General features: G+C 53.7%; 1 protein-coding gene across 10 annotated transcripts in view; it reads right to left on the bottom strand.

The window, feature by feature from the left end:
- The window catches only part of C3H1orf159 (chromosome 3 C1orf159 homolog), a 33,719-nt gene extending 20,160 nt beyond the window's left edge, over positions 1–13,559 (bottom strand). The window contains exons 1-3 of one of the 10 annotated variants that reach the window (XM_072820191.1): positions 13,414–13,558; positions 6,204–6,331; positions 5,046–5,537 (exon numbers count right to left, since the gene is read on the bottom strand). Coding sequence is in view for 3 of the 10 variants with exons in the window: in XM_072820201.1 (XP_072676302.1) it covers positions 6,204–6,331; positions 8,979–9,013 (163 nt within the window). In the remaining 7 variants the exon portion in view is untranslated. Of the gene's footprint in view, positions 1–5,045; positions 7,283–8,978; positions 10,238–13,413 lie in introns of those variants that run through there. The other 9 variants (XM_072820192.1, XM_072820193.1, XM_072820189.1 and 6 more) reach the window with 9 other exon arrangements.
- Between the last annotated feature and the right edge of the window lie 7,060 nt (positions 13,560–20,619).

The following is a 20,619-nucleotide window of genomic DNA, read 5'->3' as shown; positions in this document are numbered from 1 at the left end:
GTAACAAAACAGAGAATCCAGAAATAACACAGTCAGGTGATTTTTGACAGAGGCCAAAGCAATTCAATGGAGGAAAATAGAGTAGGATCCATTTTCAACAAATGGTTCCAGACAAGTGGCTATTCACATGGAATAAAAACTGGACCTACATTCAAATCATATGAAAAGATTAGAGATGGACCATGAAGCTAAATGTGAAAACAGATTCTATAAAGCTTCTAGAAGAAAATACAGGAGGATATCTTGGTGACTTGGTTAGGCGAAGACTTTTAGAAATGACACAGAAAGCACGAATTTAAAAAGAAAACCAATTGGGATCCCTGGGTGGCGCAGCGGTTTGGCGCCTGCCTTTGGCCCAGGGCGTGATCCTGGACACCCGGGATCGAATCCCACGTCGGGCTCCCAGTGCATGGAGCCTGCTTCTCCCTCTGCCTATGTCTCTGCCTCTCTCTCTTTCTCTCTCTGTGACTATCATAGATAAATAAAAATTTGAAAAAAATAAAAACATAAAAAAAAATAAAAAGAAAACCAATTCATAAATTAAATTTTATCAATACTAAAAACTTCTCATCAAAATATACCATTATGGTGGATATGAGACTATGCATTTGTCAAAATCCATAGAAGCATGTATCACAGAGAATAAAGTTTAACGTATGCAAAAAAAAAATGAAACAGAATGTCAAGGATCGCAAGACGGAATAGATTGTGACCATCGACTGACTGTGTTACAAATGTAGGACAATCCCACACTGAAGGGGATGGGAACCAGGAACTGATCTCAGTGTCTCTGGAAAATGGTACTTGCCTGAGAGGTAAGATAAGAAGAACCACACATGAGCACTGTACTTGAGTTGGTAAATTTGTCTCTTGTGGGGGCAGAATGTGGGTGAACAATTCTGAAAGAGCTTTAATGTGCACACTGGGGCTGGGCTGGACACCTCATCTAAGGTGGATGGCAGGGGGCACCTGGGTGGTGCTCTTGGTTAAGCGACCAATTCCTGACTTTGGCTCAGGTCGTGATCTCAGGGCCCCGGAATTCAGGCCTGTGCATGGAGCCTGCTTGGGATTCTCTCTCTCCCTCCGCCCCCTCCCCCACTCTCTCAGGAAGGAAGAAAAGAAAAGGAAAAAAAAAAGGGATGGTGGAGGGTGGGAGCCAGGTTCTCACAGGAAGGTTACAAATAAGCTGGGTACAGATACACACAGATAACCGACCCCAGATCATCTAGCCCTGCCCACCAGGAGGGCTCCAGGCAGTGACCCCAGCAGCAATGCACAGAATCAGTGCCCAGATCTGGGCTTCTACACACCGTCCTGCAATATAAGAAGCCAGGGCTCCCTGGAGAGTTGCCCCTGGAGCACCTGGTAGTGCCAGCAAGTAAGGAAGTGCCCCCAAAACAAACAAATGGAAGGGCTCCCCACCGCCAAGTGGGAATGATGCGAGTGGCAGACCAGCGCAGTACTGGATCCTACCCAAAGTGTACAACAAACATCCAGGAGTCCCGATTGACAGAAGGAAACAAGTGATAAGTCAACGTACGGGGAGACAGAAATGCTCCCCACAGAAATCCAAATCATACGGTGGCTCCCCACCCCAACCTCCCTGGAGGGCAACTGTCTCACTGAGTGGCTCCCAAAGAAGACAAAAGGGACAGGGAGACACTTGGCAGACACCACCTGGACCAGGTGACCAGGCTAACGTGTCCCGAGCTGTCCTACAGATGCCAACTACCCACTAATGGGATATGACAAGAGGGCCACCTCACCTCTGGGGTGTTCTTTCCCAAACCCCAACCCCACTCTCAGCACCAGAAAGCACAGCAAACCCCAAATGAGGGACCCCACACCTGTGCAGTCCTCCCCAAAACTGTCGAGGTCATGAAAGAGTAAGAGAGAAACACCAGCACATCCCAGAGGGGACAGAGGGGCCATGACACTCAGCATAGTGTGGGACATAGAGAGGAACATTGGGGAACGGAGTGGAATCCGAAGGCTGGAGTGTGAGCAACAGGAACAGCCCCACTGATTCTTAGTTTTGACAAATGCACTGTGGTTACCTAAAGGTCGGTATAAGGGAGAACTGGCTGTCTTTGCCACTTTTCTGTAAATCTAATATTATTCCAAAAATTTTTAAGTGAATTTTTAAAATATACCATTAGTAAAATGAATAAGCAAGTCAAAGAATGGGAGATAATAGTTGCAATATGTATCTGACAAGCTGTGTACCCAGAAGATATAAATGGCTTTTACAACTTGATCATTGTAAAAAAGGCCAAAGACTTGATCAGACATTTCAGAAAAGAGGTATGAATCATAATAAGCAGGTGGAAAAGCGCTCAGCATCACTAAGCTCAAGGAAATGCAAATTAAAGCCACCATGAAACATTGCTCTGCTTATGAGACCCATAGGGAGTGTCACTCCCAGGGATTTTCTCAAGAAAAAGGAAAGCAAACCCACAAAATGTGTACAAGAATGTCCATAACCTCCTCAGTCATACTAACCAAACCCCAAAAAACCACACCAAGTGCCATCACAGGGCAGATAAGCGCACTGTGGTGCAACCTAGGAGTGCCAACACTGCAACACCCAGGGTCTGGAGGAAAGACCCCAAAGTGCTGGGAGATTCAAGGGATTCAGGAGTGGGCAGCCCAGGTGGCGCAGCGGTTTAGCGCCGCCTGCAGCCCAGGGTGTGATCCTGGAGACCCTGGATGGAGTCCCACGTCAGGCTTTCTGTATGATGCCTGCTTGTGTCTCTGCCTCTCTCTGTCTCTATAAATAAATAAAGTCTTTAAAAAAAAAGAGAGAGAGATTCAGGAGTGCCTGGCACAGGCCCCTTTGAGCCTTGCGGGTGGTACTCTCAAACTGTGCCACGGCCCTTCCCTAAGCCTGTGAGCAGATTTCTCTCTTCTCATTAAGGCACTAATCCCACCACACGGCTCACCCCCCACGACCTCATCGAACCCTAACCACTGCCCAAAGGCCCCACCTTCAAACACCAAAACACTGGGAGTTAGGGCCCCAGCATATGGATTTGGGGACATGACCATCCAGCCCACAACACAGGGGACCCTTTCAGGGATGACAGAAATGTTTTCTATCACAATCAGTGTGCAGGTCACCCAGCTTTGTCAAAACTGGTCAAAGTGGACCTGTGCATTTCACTGCATGTGAATTACACCTCGATAACTAACTGAATAGATGTGATTCATTTTGAAAAATCGTAGTGGAGCCAAAAAGTTAAATGATTGGGTAAAAATATTTCTATGTGGTAATGAAAAATTTGGTGAAATTTTAAAGTGTACTATATGTTCTCTCACAACTCATTTTTCCTTAGGAGACTTGGTTTCAGCGAAGAAATAAAGCCTCCAGGTTGCTGTGATTCCAAACTAGCAATGCATCAGGGTTAACTGGGTGGAATTATTTGTGGTCAGTCAGTAAGGGGTTAGTGCTGACAGGACAACTTTGTAAACAGGCACTGCAGCCAGAAGCCTGGCCTGAATGACCACACAAATATCTGCTGCAGCTGTCCCCCAGCCTCCAAGGGCTGTGGCCAGACAGGAGGGGGGCGGATGGGTGGTCACCAGCTCCGGGGTCTGATGCACTGACGGCAGCCGACACAGGCCCACTGGACCTCCTCCCATCAGAGTAGGTACTGCTGGTTGTCTTCTCAGCAAGCAAAGGAAGCCAACACAGAATATGACTGAGGGAAAAATAAGAACTCACTTTTCCATCTGAAAATCCTATCTCATGCTGTAATGGAAAATAAAGGCTGTGGTCGATCTGAATGGACATAAAGGAAACATTCCCATCTGCTGACACTATGGCAGATGCTAAGGGCAGCACGCAGGCGCCCACTGACCACCATTCTGTGAGGGGTGTGGACCCCCCCCCCCAAGGTACCCCAGGGCTCTGCCTGCTGGAAAAGCACTCAAAGGCATTCTCAGCCTCAGGACGTGGAATTCTCAGAGCTATGGGGACTAGAGTCATTCTTCAAATGAGTTAGATGATAAATCACAGCATACTTTGGAGTACAAGAGTAAGGGAGGGGTTGGGAGGTGCCTCTGGGGTCCTGCCTGTGGACTAGCCCACTCAGGCGATCCCCAGCAGGACATCGGTTTGCTCTCCTTTGGGGAGAGTTTACTAGCGCAGGCGTGGGGTGTGCACATGCTAGGAAAACTTCCTGATAATTCAGATTTTATTTCCTTCTAGGAACTTCTGCAAACAATGTAGCCATCATGATTCTGGCTGAACACAGTCCAGCGGCTCTTAGCTGGGAGTGGGAACCGGATGATCCAGGTGGGCTATTAAAGCTCCCCACCACCACCACCCCGCACCTGGACCACCTGCACCCGCCCTTCCGGGGCTGCCCCGGGTTCAAAACCACCGGGAGACGAAGACCCAGCTCAGCCCTCTCCGTGTAGTGTAGTAATACTCAGAAAAACACAGAACAAAAAACGGGGCCAAGTTTGACACCCTCGAATTTAATAGGATGAAGCGGGTTAAGAATTGTCACAAGAACAGTTTTTGGGGGGAGAAACTGCATTTACCAAAATGCTACTCCTTGAAATCCTTGAAAAGCCGTATCCAAGTGTATCCAAACGACCTAGTCTTAAATTATCCTTGAATTAACATATCAAATTGTGGTGACTACACGCTCCCGGAAAACCGACGTTGAGGCTCAGCCTTGATTATTTCGCGGCCACAAACGGACGAAGAACCCAGCAGCCTCAAGGGACAGTGCCAGCCTAGAAAGGGCTCCAGGGCGGCCTCCCACCCCGCCCCGGTTCCACGACTCCGGGGGCGGGGACCCTAAGTCCAGCTACCCACCGGCTCTCTTGGCGGACGGCACCTGCAGGAGGCTCGGAGCCCGAGGGGAGCCGGATCCCCGCGGACCTTTGTCCGGGCTCCTCGCCCCGCGCCGCGCCCAGACCGCCCGATCCCAGGGTCCGCACCCCAAGGCCACCCCCCGCCCCCGTCCCCGGTCCGCCCCGGGTCCGCCCCCGGCCCCTGCAGCCCGCGCGCCCGCCCCCAGCCCCTCACTCACCCCGGCGCCCTTCGCGTTCCTCTTTCGTACCCCCCGCCCTCCAGGCGGCCGCGCCGCGCCCCCTGGGATTTGTAGTCTCTCTGCCGTCTCAACTCCGGTACCAGGCAGCGCGACTCCCCATCTCAAACTACAACTCCCGGCGATCACCTCGAGAGCTCCCTCTCTCCAGATGGGTTCCGGCACTGGGTTCTCGCGAGGTCGTGGGAGGCGCGCGCGGAGCAACCTAGGAAGTGTAGTCTAGGGCGCCTAGGTCCTCATAGTTGGGCCCCAGACCGAGCTGAGAAAGAGGGGAAGAACTACACTCCCCAAGAGTCCTCGCGCGCCGGCCATCTTTGGCGTTGCTAGGAGACCGGGAAGCCCGGGGAGGAGGGCCCGCAGGTGGCTGCGCGTGGTCCGCCGGGGTCTGTGCCGGGAATCAGCGGCGGCGCGGGGCCGGAGAGGACGTGCGGGGTCGCTGGGGCTTCGGCCAATGTCTGCCTTAGCGGAGGCTACCTGGAGGAGAAGACCGCCAGTCTGCTCCCGAGGCGACGACGCTGAACAAACACTATTGGTTTTAGAGTATAGAAAGCTCCGGTCTGGGCTGAGGCTGGACGCGAGGACGGAGGACAGGAGTGACGTCACACAACCGAGGTCACGTGCCGGGTCCAGGCCAGGTGACGTCACCTCAGCCGCGGGCCAGCAGAGGCTCCTTCGGGGGAGTGAAGACGTTGTCCCCTGGGAGGCCTTCTGTAGCGGGCGCTCCGGGCGTCCCCGCGCCCTTGCAGACGCCCAAGTCCTGACCAGAAGCCAGCGCCGGGCCCAGGAAGGAATCTTTGTTCGGGCTGACAGGACCGGTTCTGCAGCTCGGAAGACCTCAGGCAGCCTCTCAAGGGGCGGGGGCGGGTCCTATCCTACCTGCCGGCACCCGCCCCTCCCCCCCGGGCTGACCACACCCCCTAGCGTGTCCGGCTTGTTCAGACCCTCCTGATGCTGGGGTTGGTCCCCCGGGTGGCAACACACCGTCCAGGGCACGGGGGCGCCTCCAGGGGGTGTCGTGGCCAAGAAACAGGGCTGCAGGTGAGCAGAGACCTGGGGTCCCCATTGCCCGGCCGGCAAGACCCGGGTGTGACCTGGGGTTTCTCTGAGCCGGCGCGCCACCCCACAGCCCCGAGGACTCACGGATGGCGAGGGGGCTGTCCATGGGGTCTGTGTGGGTGATTGACCTGTACAGCATCCCAGAAGGATGACACCGAGGCCGCGAGGCCGGGGGCGTTTCCCCAAGTGTGTTCTCAGGCTCTGCTGCGGAGCTGCCCCAGGAAAAAAAGAACAGTTGTGAGCATCCTGCAGCACTCACAGGTTTTCCATTACTTAATGACTCTCATGTGTGCTAATAAAAGGGTTTGGAGCTTGTCAGCCTACCCCTCGGGGGCTTCTGTGGGTCACAGGCCTGGCAGTCAGGTGGGAGGCCAGTGTTCCAGGAAGACTGGGGGACAGGGCCGATGGAGCTGGCTGGGGAAGCTGCCGTAGGACGGTGGCCACAGGCTGTTCCCACTAGGCCCAGCAATGGGCTTCCACCTTTCTGTCCATTCTGGGCCTGATTGATTCCAAGCTGGGGGGCAAGATGAGGCCTAGGGAAGGCCTGAACCCTTCTAGCAGGAGCCCCCATCATTGCCAGTCCCCACAGGTGCTCCCAGGAGTGACAGGATAGAGCTCAGAGCTGACCATTTCTATCTGCCCCCACCGCCTCAGCTCATCTCCTAAATTCAGCCCCTGCCACATCCACCTCCCAGCTTGAGCCTCCTCCCCAGCCTTCCTGGGCATCTCTTGGCGGCGGTCATGTCCTCCACGTGTCCTGTCATGGCCTAGACCTTGCTGTTCAAGTATCTCCTGTCCTCTCCCTCATTCAGGCATCCAGGGAGGTTTTCTCCTGATGTAGGGGCTGGGCTGCCCTAGACTGGTTTTCTCGTTGCCAAGCAACTGCCTGGTGGTGCACACCTGCCCCCCCTCCAGTGCCACTCCTCTTGTGTAAGCAGGCAGAGAAAGCCCAGCAAGACCTGTGAAGCTGTTGTCAGAGTGACGGCACCCAGGTAAATGTTCTGAAGGTCAGTGGCACCCTGTGGCCCAGAAAAGGCCAAGAGAGATGTTCTTGGGACATTCTAAGTAACCCCATGAGCTAGAATGGTGCCAAGAAGATGAAAGAATACAAGATTTTATTAGGTTAAGTGCATAATACAAGGACATCTCTTAAGAAGCCCATTAAGTTACAATTCCCTAGACTAAAACAAAAAATATATCTAGTTAACTATCTTAAGAGCCACAGAAATGCAAAATCTCATTCAGCAATTGTGTGTGGTATACTCCTGTAGGCCAACACACAATAGGACATGGGCTGGTGCCCATAGAAACCCACAGTGGTCAGGGAGTGGATCCCACAGAAATCTCGAGGTCAGCGGCACCACCTTGGCCCGCTGGGCTGGCTGTGTCCCTGCATGGACACCTCTCTACCCTGCGGAGATTTCAAATTCAGTATGGGGAAGGTTGGGAGAGTCAAAAAGCCATACCCGAACATTTGGGGCATTCAAGTGGAATCAGGACACATTCTGTGTTTGTAAAGCAGAAGAGAACTCTTCCTATGAGAGGGTTAGTGTTGCCATTGTTCATATGCCAGTGTTCATAAGAGGAAACTTCTTAGACTTGGTATTGTAAAATGAAACCCAACTAACGTACAGTGTTGGAAAAGTTAAGAGTCACTTTGGAATAATTTAAGACAACTTGGATGAATCTCATTGGCATTTGCTCGGTGAAAAAAATCCAGTCCAATATGCTGTATGGTTCTGCTTACCTAATATTCCTGAAATGACTGAGTTATAGAGGTGGAGAGCTGACAACAGTGGTTGCCAGGGGTTAGGGATGGTGGGGGTGACCAGAAGGGGAGCAGGATGGGCCTCTGGGGGTGGAGCAGGCTGCATCTTGATTGCAGGGTGGTCACAAGCATCATACGTGGCATAAAATAATAGAATAAACATACTGTGTTTATTCAGTATGAATAGTGTCCCTCCCCAGTAGAAACTATTGCTGTGCCAGCTCCTCAGGAGCCTCCCTGGTGAAATCTGAAACTGGCCCCCAATGAGGAGGGCAAGAGAGCCTGAAGAAAGGAGCAGGATGCTCCAGGCTGGGAGGTGAGGGTCTGATAAACAGAGGAACTTACAGCTGAGGCTGATCTTGGGCAGCAGCAAGACGAGCAGATCCCCCCCACACCAGGCACCAGATCTCCAAAGTTTGTGCAGAGGCCTTACCTGGGCCCAGTCAAGCCCAGCCTACTAGCACTAGCATCTGAAAGCCATGTCCTGGAGCCGCCTCTGGGAGCAGGGAGGCAAGTGGAAGCCACATCTGGAATGGGGGTGAAGGAGGAGCCTCAAGGATATGGATTCTCTACAGTGACAGGCACCTCGTCTTTAGGAAGATCTTACTGGCTGGGAACCTGAGTAGCGGGCACGTGGGACTCTGGAAGCTCTGCTCCTCCACCTTCCCTGCAGCTTGGCTCCCACCTCTGGGCTTTGGTTTCTGTCCTGTGTCCTGTCTTCACCCTCCTCATGCCCAGCTTTTTCCTATAACGTGGCTGTTTAGACAAAGGGGACCTGCAGCTTCTGAGAGAAGAAACCGTCTTTGAACTGCCAACGGAGCCCCTGACGAGCCACACTCTCTTGAGCCAGGATTGCCCCAGAGAAGCGTTAGCAAAACAGCCAGCTTCCCATCTGAGGCCTTTCTGAGGTTGCTTCAGGAAGGCAGGTTCCTGGGCCAGTCTAAGTTCCCTGCTCCTGCTCCTCCCAGCGCCCCAGCTCCCTCGAGAGAGTGTTCTCTGCGGTGACCAGGAAGGTGGGAAGGTGCTCTAACCCTGGCACAGCTGTTGAGGGACATATGTGGATGTAAGCAGGCTCAGGACCCTCAGCACACCTGATGTCCCTGTCCACGCCCATCTGCAGGAACATCTGCACAGCACAGGGAGCAGGTGAAGGTTGTTAGCTCTTTCCAAACAGCCTAATGCTGGGGGAGGCTCAATTTTCAGCGAATTGATTGCCTGCAATTAGAAGGAGGCCTTAATTGCCATGTTTACAGCTCCCCCAACCCGGTCCTCAACAGGCCCATTTCCCTAGGCTGTGGGGTGCATGGTGGACATCTGAGGCCCAGCAGGAAGCCCAGCTGGATGCCCCAGGCTTCCCTACCCCAGCCTTGCCTTTCAGCTGTGTAAGGGGAGGCCCTGCTGGGACATTCACTGCTCAGGGACCACCAGCAGGCCTGGCACCTGCAGCAGGAACCCAGCACATAGCCCCCCAGGACCCTAGGGCTACAAGGATGCAGTGTGAATACCTGGCACCTGGCAAAGCACAAAAAGCAGCCTTGAGTCAGCCACAAGGCTGAGTGGGAATGGGGCCTGGAGGATGCTGGCTTCATGGACACAGTGCCTGCCAGGCTGAGCCCTGGGCCCCAAATGCTCCTTGCTCACAGCTGAAAGCCAAAGAGCATTTCAACCTTTGCTGGAATGTCCTCAAAACTCCAAAGAACCAGCCTTACAGGGAAGCCAATACTCTGTTTGTTATTAGCAAATCTCTGTAGCACCTGTCCCACTTGGTGGACTATTGAGGTCACGCTACCTTCAGGGCTCGGCCACCCCCTAGCTGAGGCCTGGGCACGTTGCAGGAAATTGCCCTGGTGACCTCAATCCTGCAGGGCCTCGCCTTGCCACCTGCTGTGGGGCTGAAAGGGGACCCCTTCCTCCCTTTGGGCTGAGGTAACTTTACCCTTGAACAGTGGGATCCTGTGGCCTGCTCAGGTCAGCCCCTTTCCCAGGGAGGCACGTTCTCAGGCCGGCCTGCAGGTGGCGCCCCTGTCTGATGGGCGGCCAGCCCCGACACTGGCCCAGGTGGTTCTGCTGTGCTGGCGACAATCCAGACCCTTTCTCAGGGAGGTGCTGGCTTCTCAGACCTGAATGTTGGTCCCTCCACACTGAAGCACGTCGGAGTGATCTTGAGGTTGGCGCTGAGACAGCCCCTTCCCAGCAGAGAGGACGGGAGCCTTCCTTAACCCTCTCACACTCCGTGCCTCCAGGCAAATCATGGGACCCCCAGCTCCCCAAACCTTCGCCAGCACCTCAGAGGAGACCTGGCGGCTATCACACCTCCCTCTGCACTGAGCACCTCTGCGCTCTCATTTTCTTTTTCTTTCCTTTTTTTTTTTTTTAATATTTATTCATGAGAAAGAGAGACAGAAGCAGAGATATAAAGGGAGAAGCAGGCTCCTTGCAGGGAGCCCAGTGGGGTATATATACAAAGAAAGATCTGCCGTAAAGAATTTGCGCCCAACCGTGGAGGCTGAGAAGTCCTGAGATCTGCACTTGTCAAGGTGGAGACCCAGAAAGCTGAAGTTTTAGCTCAGGCCAAGCGTAGAGAAGGAGAGGACAGACATCCCTGTTTGAAGGCCATCAGGCGGGAGAGATGGCCTCCTGGTGGGGGAAGGTTGGCCTTTGTGTTCTATTCAGCCTCTCCATGAATCAGATGAGGCCCACCTTCACGGACAGGACTCTCCAATTCACACACTAATCTCATCCAAATCACCGTCACAGAAACACCTGGAATAATGTTTGACCACATAGCTGAGGCCCCTTGTGGCCCAGCCAAGGTGATACAAAATCAGCCCAGACACTGGTTTGCCTTGGAGACTCAGCCAAGTTCAAGATGCCGCGGTGATTTAAGTGAAAAACAGATGGAATGGCCCCAGACATGGAGCTGTTCTTATGGAAATTAAGTTTAATGCTTGAAAAGACCACATAAGGATGACATGTGGCAACATTTCTGTGGAACAAGGTGCTGTCAGACAATAGGTGTCCAGGACTGCAGCGTGCACATTGGTTCCTAGGGTCTCTGAAGAGAAGGCCTGTCCCCATGAGGGTAATGTGTGCTCATGCGTTTGTATGAATTAAGTTAAAGTCCTCCCACTTTATATTCTGAACCAACCAGTCACCAGTTCACCAGTAAACACAAGCAAATCCATAAATGGGATGAATGACTTCCAGGAAAAAACAAAACCAAAACTGAGTGGGCAATGATCCTGATTGGTGGCTGTTGCAACTCCAAGCACCTAAGGCTGGCCACCTGTGATCTGCCTAGGCATCCCACTGCGAGGCACCTGTCCCCCATGCCACCCCTCCCCTGGCCAACTCCGGACTCACCTCAAGGTGGATGCAATGCGACAGAGGTGGGCAGCAGCTCTTTCCAGACTGGCTCTGAAAAGGCCACAGCTTGTCTCAGGGCTCTCTTCAGGACTGCCTGCCCTGGGGGACACCAGCCCTCATGGGCAGCCCCGTGGGAGCCCCCAGTCACACTCTGACACCCACACTGCAGGGACAGCTGCCCCGGGGCCCTGAGCCTCAGAAAGAGATGACAAATACCTGTCATTTCCACCTACAACAGGTGGGGTCTCTTGTTACGCAGCAAGAAGTCCTATAAATTCTACAGCCTTGGGGATTGCCCTCTGGTATGGATGATGGCTTCCTGTCACCTCACGTTCCCCAGATTTCCCTCTGCCTCTGTTCTGGTCAGTCCCTTTGCTGGCCTCGCCTGATGCGGAGTTGGCTGAGGGGTGAGCTCTTCTTCTGCCCTGGATGGGGAGGCCGGGAATGTGGCGTGCCAACAGGCCTGCATCCCCGCACTCCCTTGGCTGCCCCGGCCCATACACGGCTGCCACCAGATGCTCTGACTTTAGGCCCATTTAATGCTTAACCCTGAGCACAAGCCCCACCCTGGGTAAATATTTATTTGGCAACGGAGGGCTCACAGGACAAAGGCCACAAGAAGCTTCTCAGAGCTGTGGCAGCAGTACGTGAGCAAACCGCCGCAAATGGTGGCCTGGGTGGGGACAGAGGGAGGGTGGGATGGTTCTGGAGGATTTGGGGTTTCATGGGATATGAAGCAGGGGCCATGCCGAGGGGTGCTTGGACACCATGTCCTGCGCAGGATGCGTGGCGGGGTCATGGGCACTGAGGGCGTGTCCTGGAGCAGAGTCCCTGTGTGCTGACGATATGATGGTGGAAACAAAGGGGCCAAGGGGACCCACAGCCCTGGAGCCTCACCGTGTGCGGCTGTGGTCTGCACAGATGCCTAAGGCTGGCTCTTGGGAGAGTACTGCCTCCCCCGCCCCAGAACTCAAGAGTGGTGGTAAGGGTGTAGTAGGCTGTGTGGTCAGAGTCCCTGGGGACCCTGCAGGCCTCTCCTCGGAGGGGCTGTTGTCACAGAGGTGTGTCCTCTGGGAACCCTGGCCATGTGGACTGTGCTCTCCCTGACCCCCTAAGGATTTTGGGGAGGGGCATGCAGTCCAGACCTCATTCCCCTCTGCTGTCTGGGTACCTAGAGGCCTGACTCATCCCTCTGGGGAGCTGGGCCCTCCAGGGACTGAGGAGCCTGGTCCCAGCTGCCGGAAGATCCCCTGGCTCCCAGTGCAAGTACAAAGTTCACAGCCACCTTCCAGTTAGCAAAAGCCCATTCCAGACCCGAGACCTCTCCCTTAGACACCACGGCACTCACCCCGCAGTCCTGTTTGTGAGAAGGGTGGAACATGGCTGGTGCTGGGGGAGGAGGCAGAGGGCACAGCTGAGGAGGGGCGGGAGAGGCCCCACAGCTCTGGCTGAGAGCCAGGACCCTCAGCCACCCCAGAGTGTTGGCCTGCAGGGTAGTCCTGTGGTCCCCAGGGAGCAGCATTGAGGGAGGCATGGGGCCTGCCCCTCCGGGGGGACCCCAGGATGTGGCCAACCTCCAGAGCTTGGGGCCAATTCTTAGTCCCGGCTCCCAGGCCAGCCTTGGGATGAGCAGCTCGGCCTCCCCGTGGCTCACCTGTCAGGTGACGCAAACCCACATCCTGGCTCCCCTGGGCACTAGCCCTCTGAACTGGTCCCTAGAATTCTAATCAGAAACAAGAGATGAGGTGCTTGCCTGACCTCACAGAAGCTGTCTTAAGCAAACCCTGCCACAGACGGGTAATATTATGACACCAAGCTGTGTCTGGTGAGTGCATAATAACAAAAAGGGAGAAAAGACAGTGTGGCCTTGAATGGGAAAAGCATAATTGGCTTTTAGCCTATACTTGTATTAATGCGTAGGAAAAGTTTATAAGGAAGCGCACCAACATGTCGGTGATGTACCTGTGAGATGTGGATCTGCCCTGGTGGTGACTTCCTTCGAACAGTTGTATGTATTTTCCACCGAGTGACTACTTCACCATCAGGGAAAACCCACCCATGTGCTGGTGTGTGCTGTGCGGTGCGCACCCAACACGTCCTTGCCTGCAGTGAGGCTCCCAGTTCGGTGTGCTGGGGACCCATCTGTGGCCGGTGACCCACCTCCACCGCCAGGCTCACGCCAAGGGGGCCCCGTCCATACGCGTGGGAATCGCTGGCCACTCTCAGGAGCCGGTGCTGCCTGCCCGGGACCTGCACGTTCCCTCCTGCTTGTCTGGCTGAGCTCAGGGGCTGGGCTGACTCTAAGGAGGACTCGTGTTGAACCTGATCTGTCCTGCTATTTGTCTGGTTCTGGGGGCGGCTCATGGCTGGGAGCAGCTTGTTCCCTTCCTGCTCCCACAGCTGACCACCTTGCTGCTGAAGGCCCGCCCGCAGGTATCCCTGGGGCAGAGGGCAGCAAGCATCGCACTCACCTGCGTGTCCTGGCACCAGAGTGGGTGGTGCGCATCAGGTGCCTTCCTGTTTATTCACCAGAGTCAGGGCTGCATTATTGCCCATCCAGCCCACGGGCTCCATGAGGTCATGCTTCATCCTGAGGGAAATGCTCCTTCATTGGCTCCCAGTGCATCACAAGGGTCCTGCCCATCTTGGGAAGAGTGGATAGTGGTCAGCTGAGAGCCTTTGGCCTTTCGAGGGCCCAGAAACCCGTCACGCCAAGCATGGCTCCGCCTGGCTGGTTTGGTCCTTGCAGCTGCCCCAGCCTGTGGATTCTCATGGTTCTGACCCTATGGCCAAGCCCAGGCACCCTGAACTGCAGACAGCCTGGGGCCTGGGCAGGCTTTCCAGCCAAAGGCTGGACCTGCCCCTCCACCACCTCGCTGACACATGTCCAGGCACACACATGTGCACACACACACTGAGACAGACCCTCTCCGAGGCAGTCCTCCTGGGCCCTGACTGTGTGTCACCACCACACATGCTGGTGGGTGTTGGAGGGCCACCCCCAATGTCCCTGAACGTCGCATGGGCTGAAAGAGCCTCACAATTGGTACTGCCCTCCTCTCCTTTGGAGGTTTGCGAGGTCCCCGCAAGCAGAGGCAATGATCCCAGAGGCACAGGATAGAAAGCTGATGTGGACAGCTGGTCACAAGGTAGAGACTGATGTGAGGGCTGGCTCTGGCACCTGACCCTGCTCCCAGGCCTCAGGGCAGGCCCAGTGCCCTCCCACCCCCACCCCTTGGTGCTTGGTCCTGCACACTCATGATCTCCCTGGCTCCTTGGCCATCTGGGGACTGGTCGGGGTTCCAGCACAACTTCTATCAGACCCTCTCTGGGCTGGGCCTGCTGGTCACCCCCATTGTCAGACCTGCTCCCAGGGAAGCATGGTCCCCTGGCCTGTTTGCTGTCCCCACTTATCACTCCTGCCAGCCCTGGGAACATGTCTTTTGCCAACCGCGTACATTGTGGCTTCCCCATCTATCCAGCCCTCAGCCCCAGCCTGTCAGCAAAGGTCCCACCCCCAGTGCCACCTGCCCCCCGAAGTAGCTATTTCCCCTGCTATACCTGTACCCTAGCCACACCTGCCTTCCCTGGACAGAAGTTTCCCCCCAAAGCCACACCTGTACCCCTAAACTGTAGGGGGTACAGGTGTGGCTGTACCTGCTTTATCCCCCCCACCCAATCCACTGCATCCACCTTCCCTCCAGGGCCATCTCCCTTGCTGAGAACACTTTCTGAGGCCCTCACCCCGGCTTCCTTTTCTTTGCTCCATCTGCATGTTGCCCTGTGATGAAAGCCCCCCATCTCCCAAGACCTGGTCTGTGTCCTTTACTGATTACAGCCTTGGTGCCTGGTCAGAGCTCGTGGGTCCCATTCCAGGGGTGGCCAGGGTCCCTTCTGCTCCTCTGTCCTTTGGGTGGTCTTAGTGCTGAAGCATCATTGGGCTTCCCTAAGGTTTCCTAATTTGATAGCAATGAACACACACCCTAGGGTGCACCCCATTTGGCTTATGCTTTTTACGTGTACCTAAGAGTGCTGAGCTGACACCCAGAGCAGTTTTATTATTTGAATAAACTTTAACTCATAGGCACTTGATGCCTTGGTGTTTCTTAAACACTTGGTGCTCAATATTTTCCCAAGCGTGGCCTCCTGCAGGTGGTTCCCTCGTGAAAAGGAACTATCACAGGAGCTGAGGGTTCTAACTTGTCAGTTCTTCAAATGTCTTAGGTATATACAGTGAGCTCTTTTTCTGTTGTGTCTTCCCTTGGAAAGGATGGGATTTGTTCCCTGCACATGATGATTTGTTTTCTGAAATGTTTCTGCTCCCTTTGCTAGAGTCTCTGTCTGAGACATACACAAACAGATGTCGTTAGAACCCACACCTTACAACACCTGCCATCACTCACCCACCATGGACCCCATTGATGGTCCCCCACCTTCCAAGGGGGCTCATGATGCCCCCAGGATGTGAGGGAAGGGGCCTTCCCCTGTGCCCACCCCCAGGACCCGGCCTAGGGAATGCAGGCAGCAGAGAGGCCTCCCGATGTGTGGGGAAGCCTGCTGTTCAGGCTGTGGTATTTGGAGCCTGCTGTGACTCCTGTGCGCTGCCCCTCCTCCCAAGATGGGGAAAGTCCCCAAGGAGGTCAGGGCAGAGGAAGGTGAGGCCACTGTGCTGACCCATGGGGCGAGGATGCAGGCTTCAGCTTTCAGCACAGAGACCCCCTCTGGAACTAACCCAATGGAGTGGTGTATTAAAAATAACACACCATGACCGAATGAGTTTCATCACAGAAATCCAAGGCTGGTTTGATAGATTAACACAAGGAGAAAAGTGTGATCAGCTCAAGTGATGCAGTAAAAGTTCTTAATAAATCTTACAACCAACCCATTTGTGATTTTAAAGATACCTCTTAGCAAAGTGTCCACACGCTGAAACCTCGAAGCTGACGTCATAGGACCTGTGGAAGCCTCCAACCCATTCTCTTTAAGACCTGGGTCAGGTCAGGGTGCCCCATGGCCCGGCACAGCCTCACATGGTCCTGGAGACCTTCTCCATAGGGTGAGGAAAAATCAGCGAGGGACATGGCATCTGGATATGAGAAGAGACAAAAACTGATGTTATTTGCAGAAGATCTGGATCATCCATCTAGAAAAACAAAGAGAATTGATGGGTAAACTCTTAGAACAAGAGCCCAATGAGAGCGCTGGATGAAAAACTAATCTACAAAAGCCAGTAACATTACCTTGAAGACATTATGTTGAGTGAAATTGGCTGTCACAAAAAGACAAACACCGTGTGGCTTCACTTACATGAGAAAACTGGACTGGTCAAGTCATACAGAGAGTGGATGGTGGCACGCAGGTTGGGGCGGGCATGAATGTTCATGGGACAGAGTTGGCTCGGGAACGCAGAAAGTTCTGGACATGGACATGGGGATGGCTGCACAGCGGTATGAATGTGCTTCATGCCCCTGAGATGTGTATCCAGAAAGGGTTAACATGGTAAATTTTATGTGAAGTATATTTTATCACAATAAAAAGGTCAATATTATAGTAAAGAATAGTAAAGATGCCAGACATAAAAGATCACATGTTGTGTGATTCCATTACTATGAAATATCCAGAATAGGCAAATCCATTGAACAAGAAAGCATATTAGTAGTTTTAGGGGCTGGGAGGTTGAGGAGTGAGTGCTTATGGGTGTGGGGCTTCCCTTGGGGCGATGAAAATGTCCTGGAACTAGGCAGAGGTGGTGGTTGCACAACATGTGAACACGCTAAGTGCCACTGCAACATATACTTTAAAATGGTTACTTTCAGGGCTGTGTGGCTGGCGCGTCAGGAGAGCATCCAACTCTTGATACCGGGGTGGTGAGCTCAAGACCCACTTTGGGGCGGGATCCCTGGGTGGCGCAGCGGTTTGGCGCCTGCCTTTGGCCCAGGGCGCGATCCTGGAGACCCGGGATCGAATCCCACGTCGGGCTCCCGGTGCATGGAGCCTGCTTCTCCCTCTGCCTATGTCTCTGCCCCTCTCTCTCTCTCTCTGTGACTATCATAAATAAATAAAAAAATTAAAAAAAAAAAAAAGACCCACTTTGGGTGTGGGGCTTAGGTTTTTGTTTCTGTTTTTTTTTTTTTTTTTTTTCCAAAGGTTACTTTTACATTATGTAAAATCCACTTTTTTTTAAGGCAGGTTCCATGCCCAGTGTGGAGACCAATGTGGGGCCTGAACTCACAACCCAGAAACCAACACTCAAGCTGAAATTAAGAGTCAGTGACTTAACTGATTAAGCCACCCCGGCGCCCCTCACCTCATTTCTAACAAAGAAAAAAATCAATAGTGTTCTATATACCACCATTAACCAGTTAGGGGGAAAAAAATAAAGAATTCACAAGAGCAAGAAAAATGATAAAGTACCTGGGAGCTAACTGAAGCCAGAGTATACAGAGCATCTGTGGAGAGAATGGGAAGCCTCGATGGATGCCCTTGACACCAGTCTGAGTCCACAAGACGTGCTCTGCGCTTGTGGATGAGGCTTGAGCGTTAGACAAGTACCACTTCTCCCTCATGGACTGCAAAGCCCAAGCTGTCCTGTTCAAAATTACAGGTGGAGATTTTTCAGGAACTAGATAAATTTACTCTTAAAATCTGTGAGAGAAAAAGGTATGAATAACTAAGTAAACATAAAAAAAAGAGGGAAGAGGGACACCTGGGTGACTCAGAGGTTGGGTGTCTGCCTTTGGCTCAGGTGGCGATTCTGGAGTCCTGGGATCGAGTCCCGCACTGGGCTCCCTGCATGGAGCCTGCTTCTCCCTCTGCCTGTGTCTCTGCCTCTCTCTCTCTGTCTCTCATTAATAAATAAATAAAATCTTTAAAAAAAGAAAAAGAGGGAAGAGGAGAGCCAGCTCTTGCAGGTGTTAGGGGCACATGGCAAAGTGACAGTTTTATAAACCAGGTGATCTGGGCAAAGCGAGACACAGACAGAGGAGACACAGCCCAGGGACGAATGTGCCATGACCTTATCTGGACAAATCAGTGGGATGGGGTCACTGTATGGTGCACAACAGAGCTGGATCCCTCATAGCTTGTGCAAGGCAGGCTGGAGAGCTCGCTGGTGCCTGGCATCCTAGGAGGCACAGGGAGCGAGACCCAAAGCAAAACCTCAAATGTACAAACCATCAGGCAAAGAATGGATGCATTTGATTGTATCAAAGTCAGGGATTCCTGACCAACGGACAGGATGGAACCTGAGTTCGTTGAAATGAGCAAATCCATTGGGGCTATCATCTAGAATATACTAGGAATTTTGCAATGTAGCAGGAAAAGGCTAGAAATCCCACCCCCCCCCCCAAAAAAAAAAAAGTGAGAAAAGGAGCGATGTCTACGAATGAGCATGTTTCCAGAGGAGGGCCCAAGCCCGAAGGCCTCATGTGGGGACATGGTTGGCACATGAGCAGTCAGATATGCAAGGTGGATCACAAAAAGGCATGTCAGGCTGCCCAGCACAGGCACCAGCATGTGGGCAGGTGTGCTCAGGGCAGCCGGCAGGGAGAGAGGAGCCGGTGGGACCTGTAGGCCTCCCCACAGCATGTGGGCAGACAGTCCCCCAGAGAGCAACACACATGCTAGGAGCATTTCTGGAAGCTCAGGCCACTCCATACATCTTGAAACTTGACACAGGGTGAACAAACCAGGGCGGAGAAGTGTCAGGCAGCTAGGTGCACTCAGGGCTGACAGTGCCCACACTCAAAGCAACCGTGGTCTGTGGGGAAGGGGCTGCGGTGGGTGTACGACCTGCTCCCCAGCTCACAGTGAGGAGGACTAGGGCCCTCCATCCGAGGAGCCCCGGCCACCTGCAGCCTGAGCCCATGCCCTAACATTATACCCCTTGCCTGTTGAGGGTCACAGCTTGTGGCCCTGCTGGAGCTCACTGTGTCCCCTGTTCCTTTTTTTTTTTTTTTTTTAAGATTTATTTATTTACTTATTCATGATAGACATAGAGAGAGAGAGAGAGAGAGAGAGAGGCAGAGACACAGGAGGAGGGAGAAGCAGGCTCCATGCTGGGAGCCCGATGCGTGACTTGATCCCAGGACTCCAAGATCGTGCCCTGGGCCAAAGGCAGGCACTAAACCACTGAGCCACCCAGGGATCCCCATGTCCCCTGTTCCTTATGCCTTGGCGTCCACTGTATAAGAGGGTGGGCCCCAAAGGAAGCCTCTACCCCCCCATGCGTGTTCCTGAGGGTTATTCCCAGCTTAGGCCTGGTGCGGTGTCCTCCTGCTCAGACAGGGCCTGTAGCTGCCCTGAACCACCTAGCTAGTGAGCTAGTGAGCCTTCTGCTGTCCCTGAGAGGGCCTGGGGGCATTCAGGGATCACACGATGCTTTAGGAAGAGGCTGGGGAGCCAGCGCCTCCTGACCCACCTGCCCAGGACCCTTGGGTCTGGGCTCTCAGCTCGGCCCCACCTCCCTTGTAGGGACAAGCTCAGTTCCCTACAACACCCAACACACAGAGATTCCCAGGGCCCCCAGCCCGTGACCCACACAGCAGGATGGAGTTGGGCCACCTGGACCCTGGTCCTCTGCACTGGATGGTGTTGCCTCCTCCCATGTGGTGGTGATGCCTGTCCCAGAGCTGGAGAAACTTAAGGTCTTTTCAGGGCAAACTGGTTTTAGGCTGTGTTTCCTGGTGCCCCGTATAATGGTTACTCTGGGCAGGGCCGGCTGGGCCATCCCCTGCCCCCCCTCCAGCCCCCACCATTATCCACAGGCCCACAAGAGTTCCGCATGGCCTCTGTCTCATCCAGCCACAGGATTGCAGGTCCAAGCCTTGGATAAGTACAGAACTAGTGGCCAGGAGAAGGGAAAGCAGGGTCTGTGGGTCGCAGGGGTAGGAGGCTCTTGAGAGAAATCACCATCCTGGGTGTGGGGTTACATGCCAGGAGAGGTAGGGGGCCACGGGGTGGGGAGTGGTCACCTAGCCGGCTTTCTACCCAAAGTGTCAGGAAGGGTTTGCGCCCACACGCTGGAGCCAGCGCCCACAGGACCTGAGAGGCCTGCCCCCCACTTCACTGCAGGAGGAGGTGAGACCTGGCTTGCAGCCCAGTGGGATGGCCAGCGAGTCCCCCAGCCCCTGTGACTGCTCTCTTTCTCTGTTCTTTTCTCTCTTTTTCCCCAAAGCAGGTTTCCTTGTGATTGAGGTATTTACTTTTAAGGGAAAGCCGCTTGGCATTCCTATGTAGACAGACACTATATACAACCCTGGTTTTCCCTCAGCAGAAGTTAAAAATTATTCAACGCAAAATTCCTGGGCTGTGTTGCAGAGGCCGGTTGTACCAGGCAAAGGTTTCCACCGCATTCCGCCCAGCCAG

This window comes from Canis lupus, chromosome 3 (assembly GCF_048164855.1).
Source record: "Canis lupus baileyi chromosome 3, mCanLup2.hap1, whole genome shotgun sequence".
Lineage (NCBI taxonomy): Eukaryota > Metazoa > Chordata > Mammalia > Carnivora > Canidae > Canis > Canis lupus.
The sequence above is the reverse complement of the archived record's forward strand: the minus strand, read 5'-3'. Positions and strand labels throughout refer to the sequence as shown.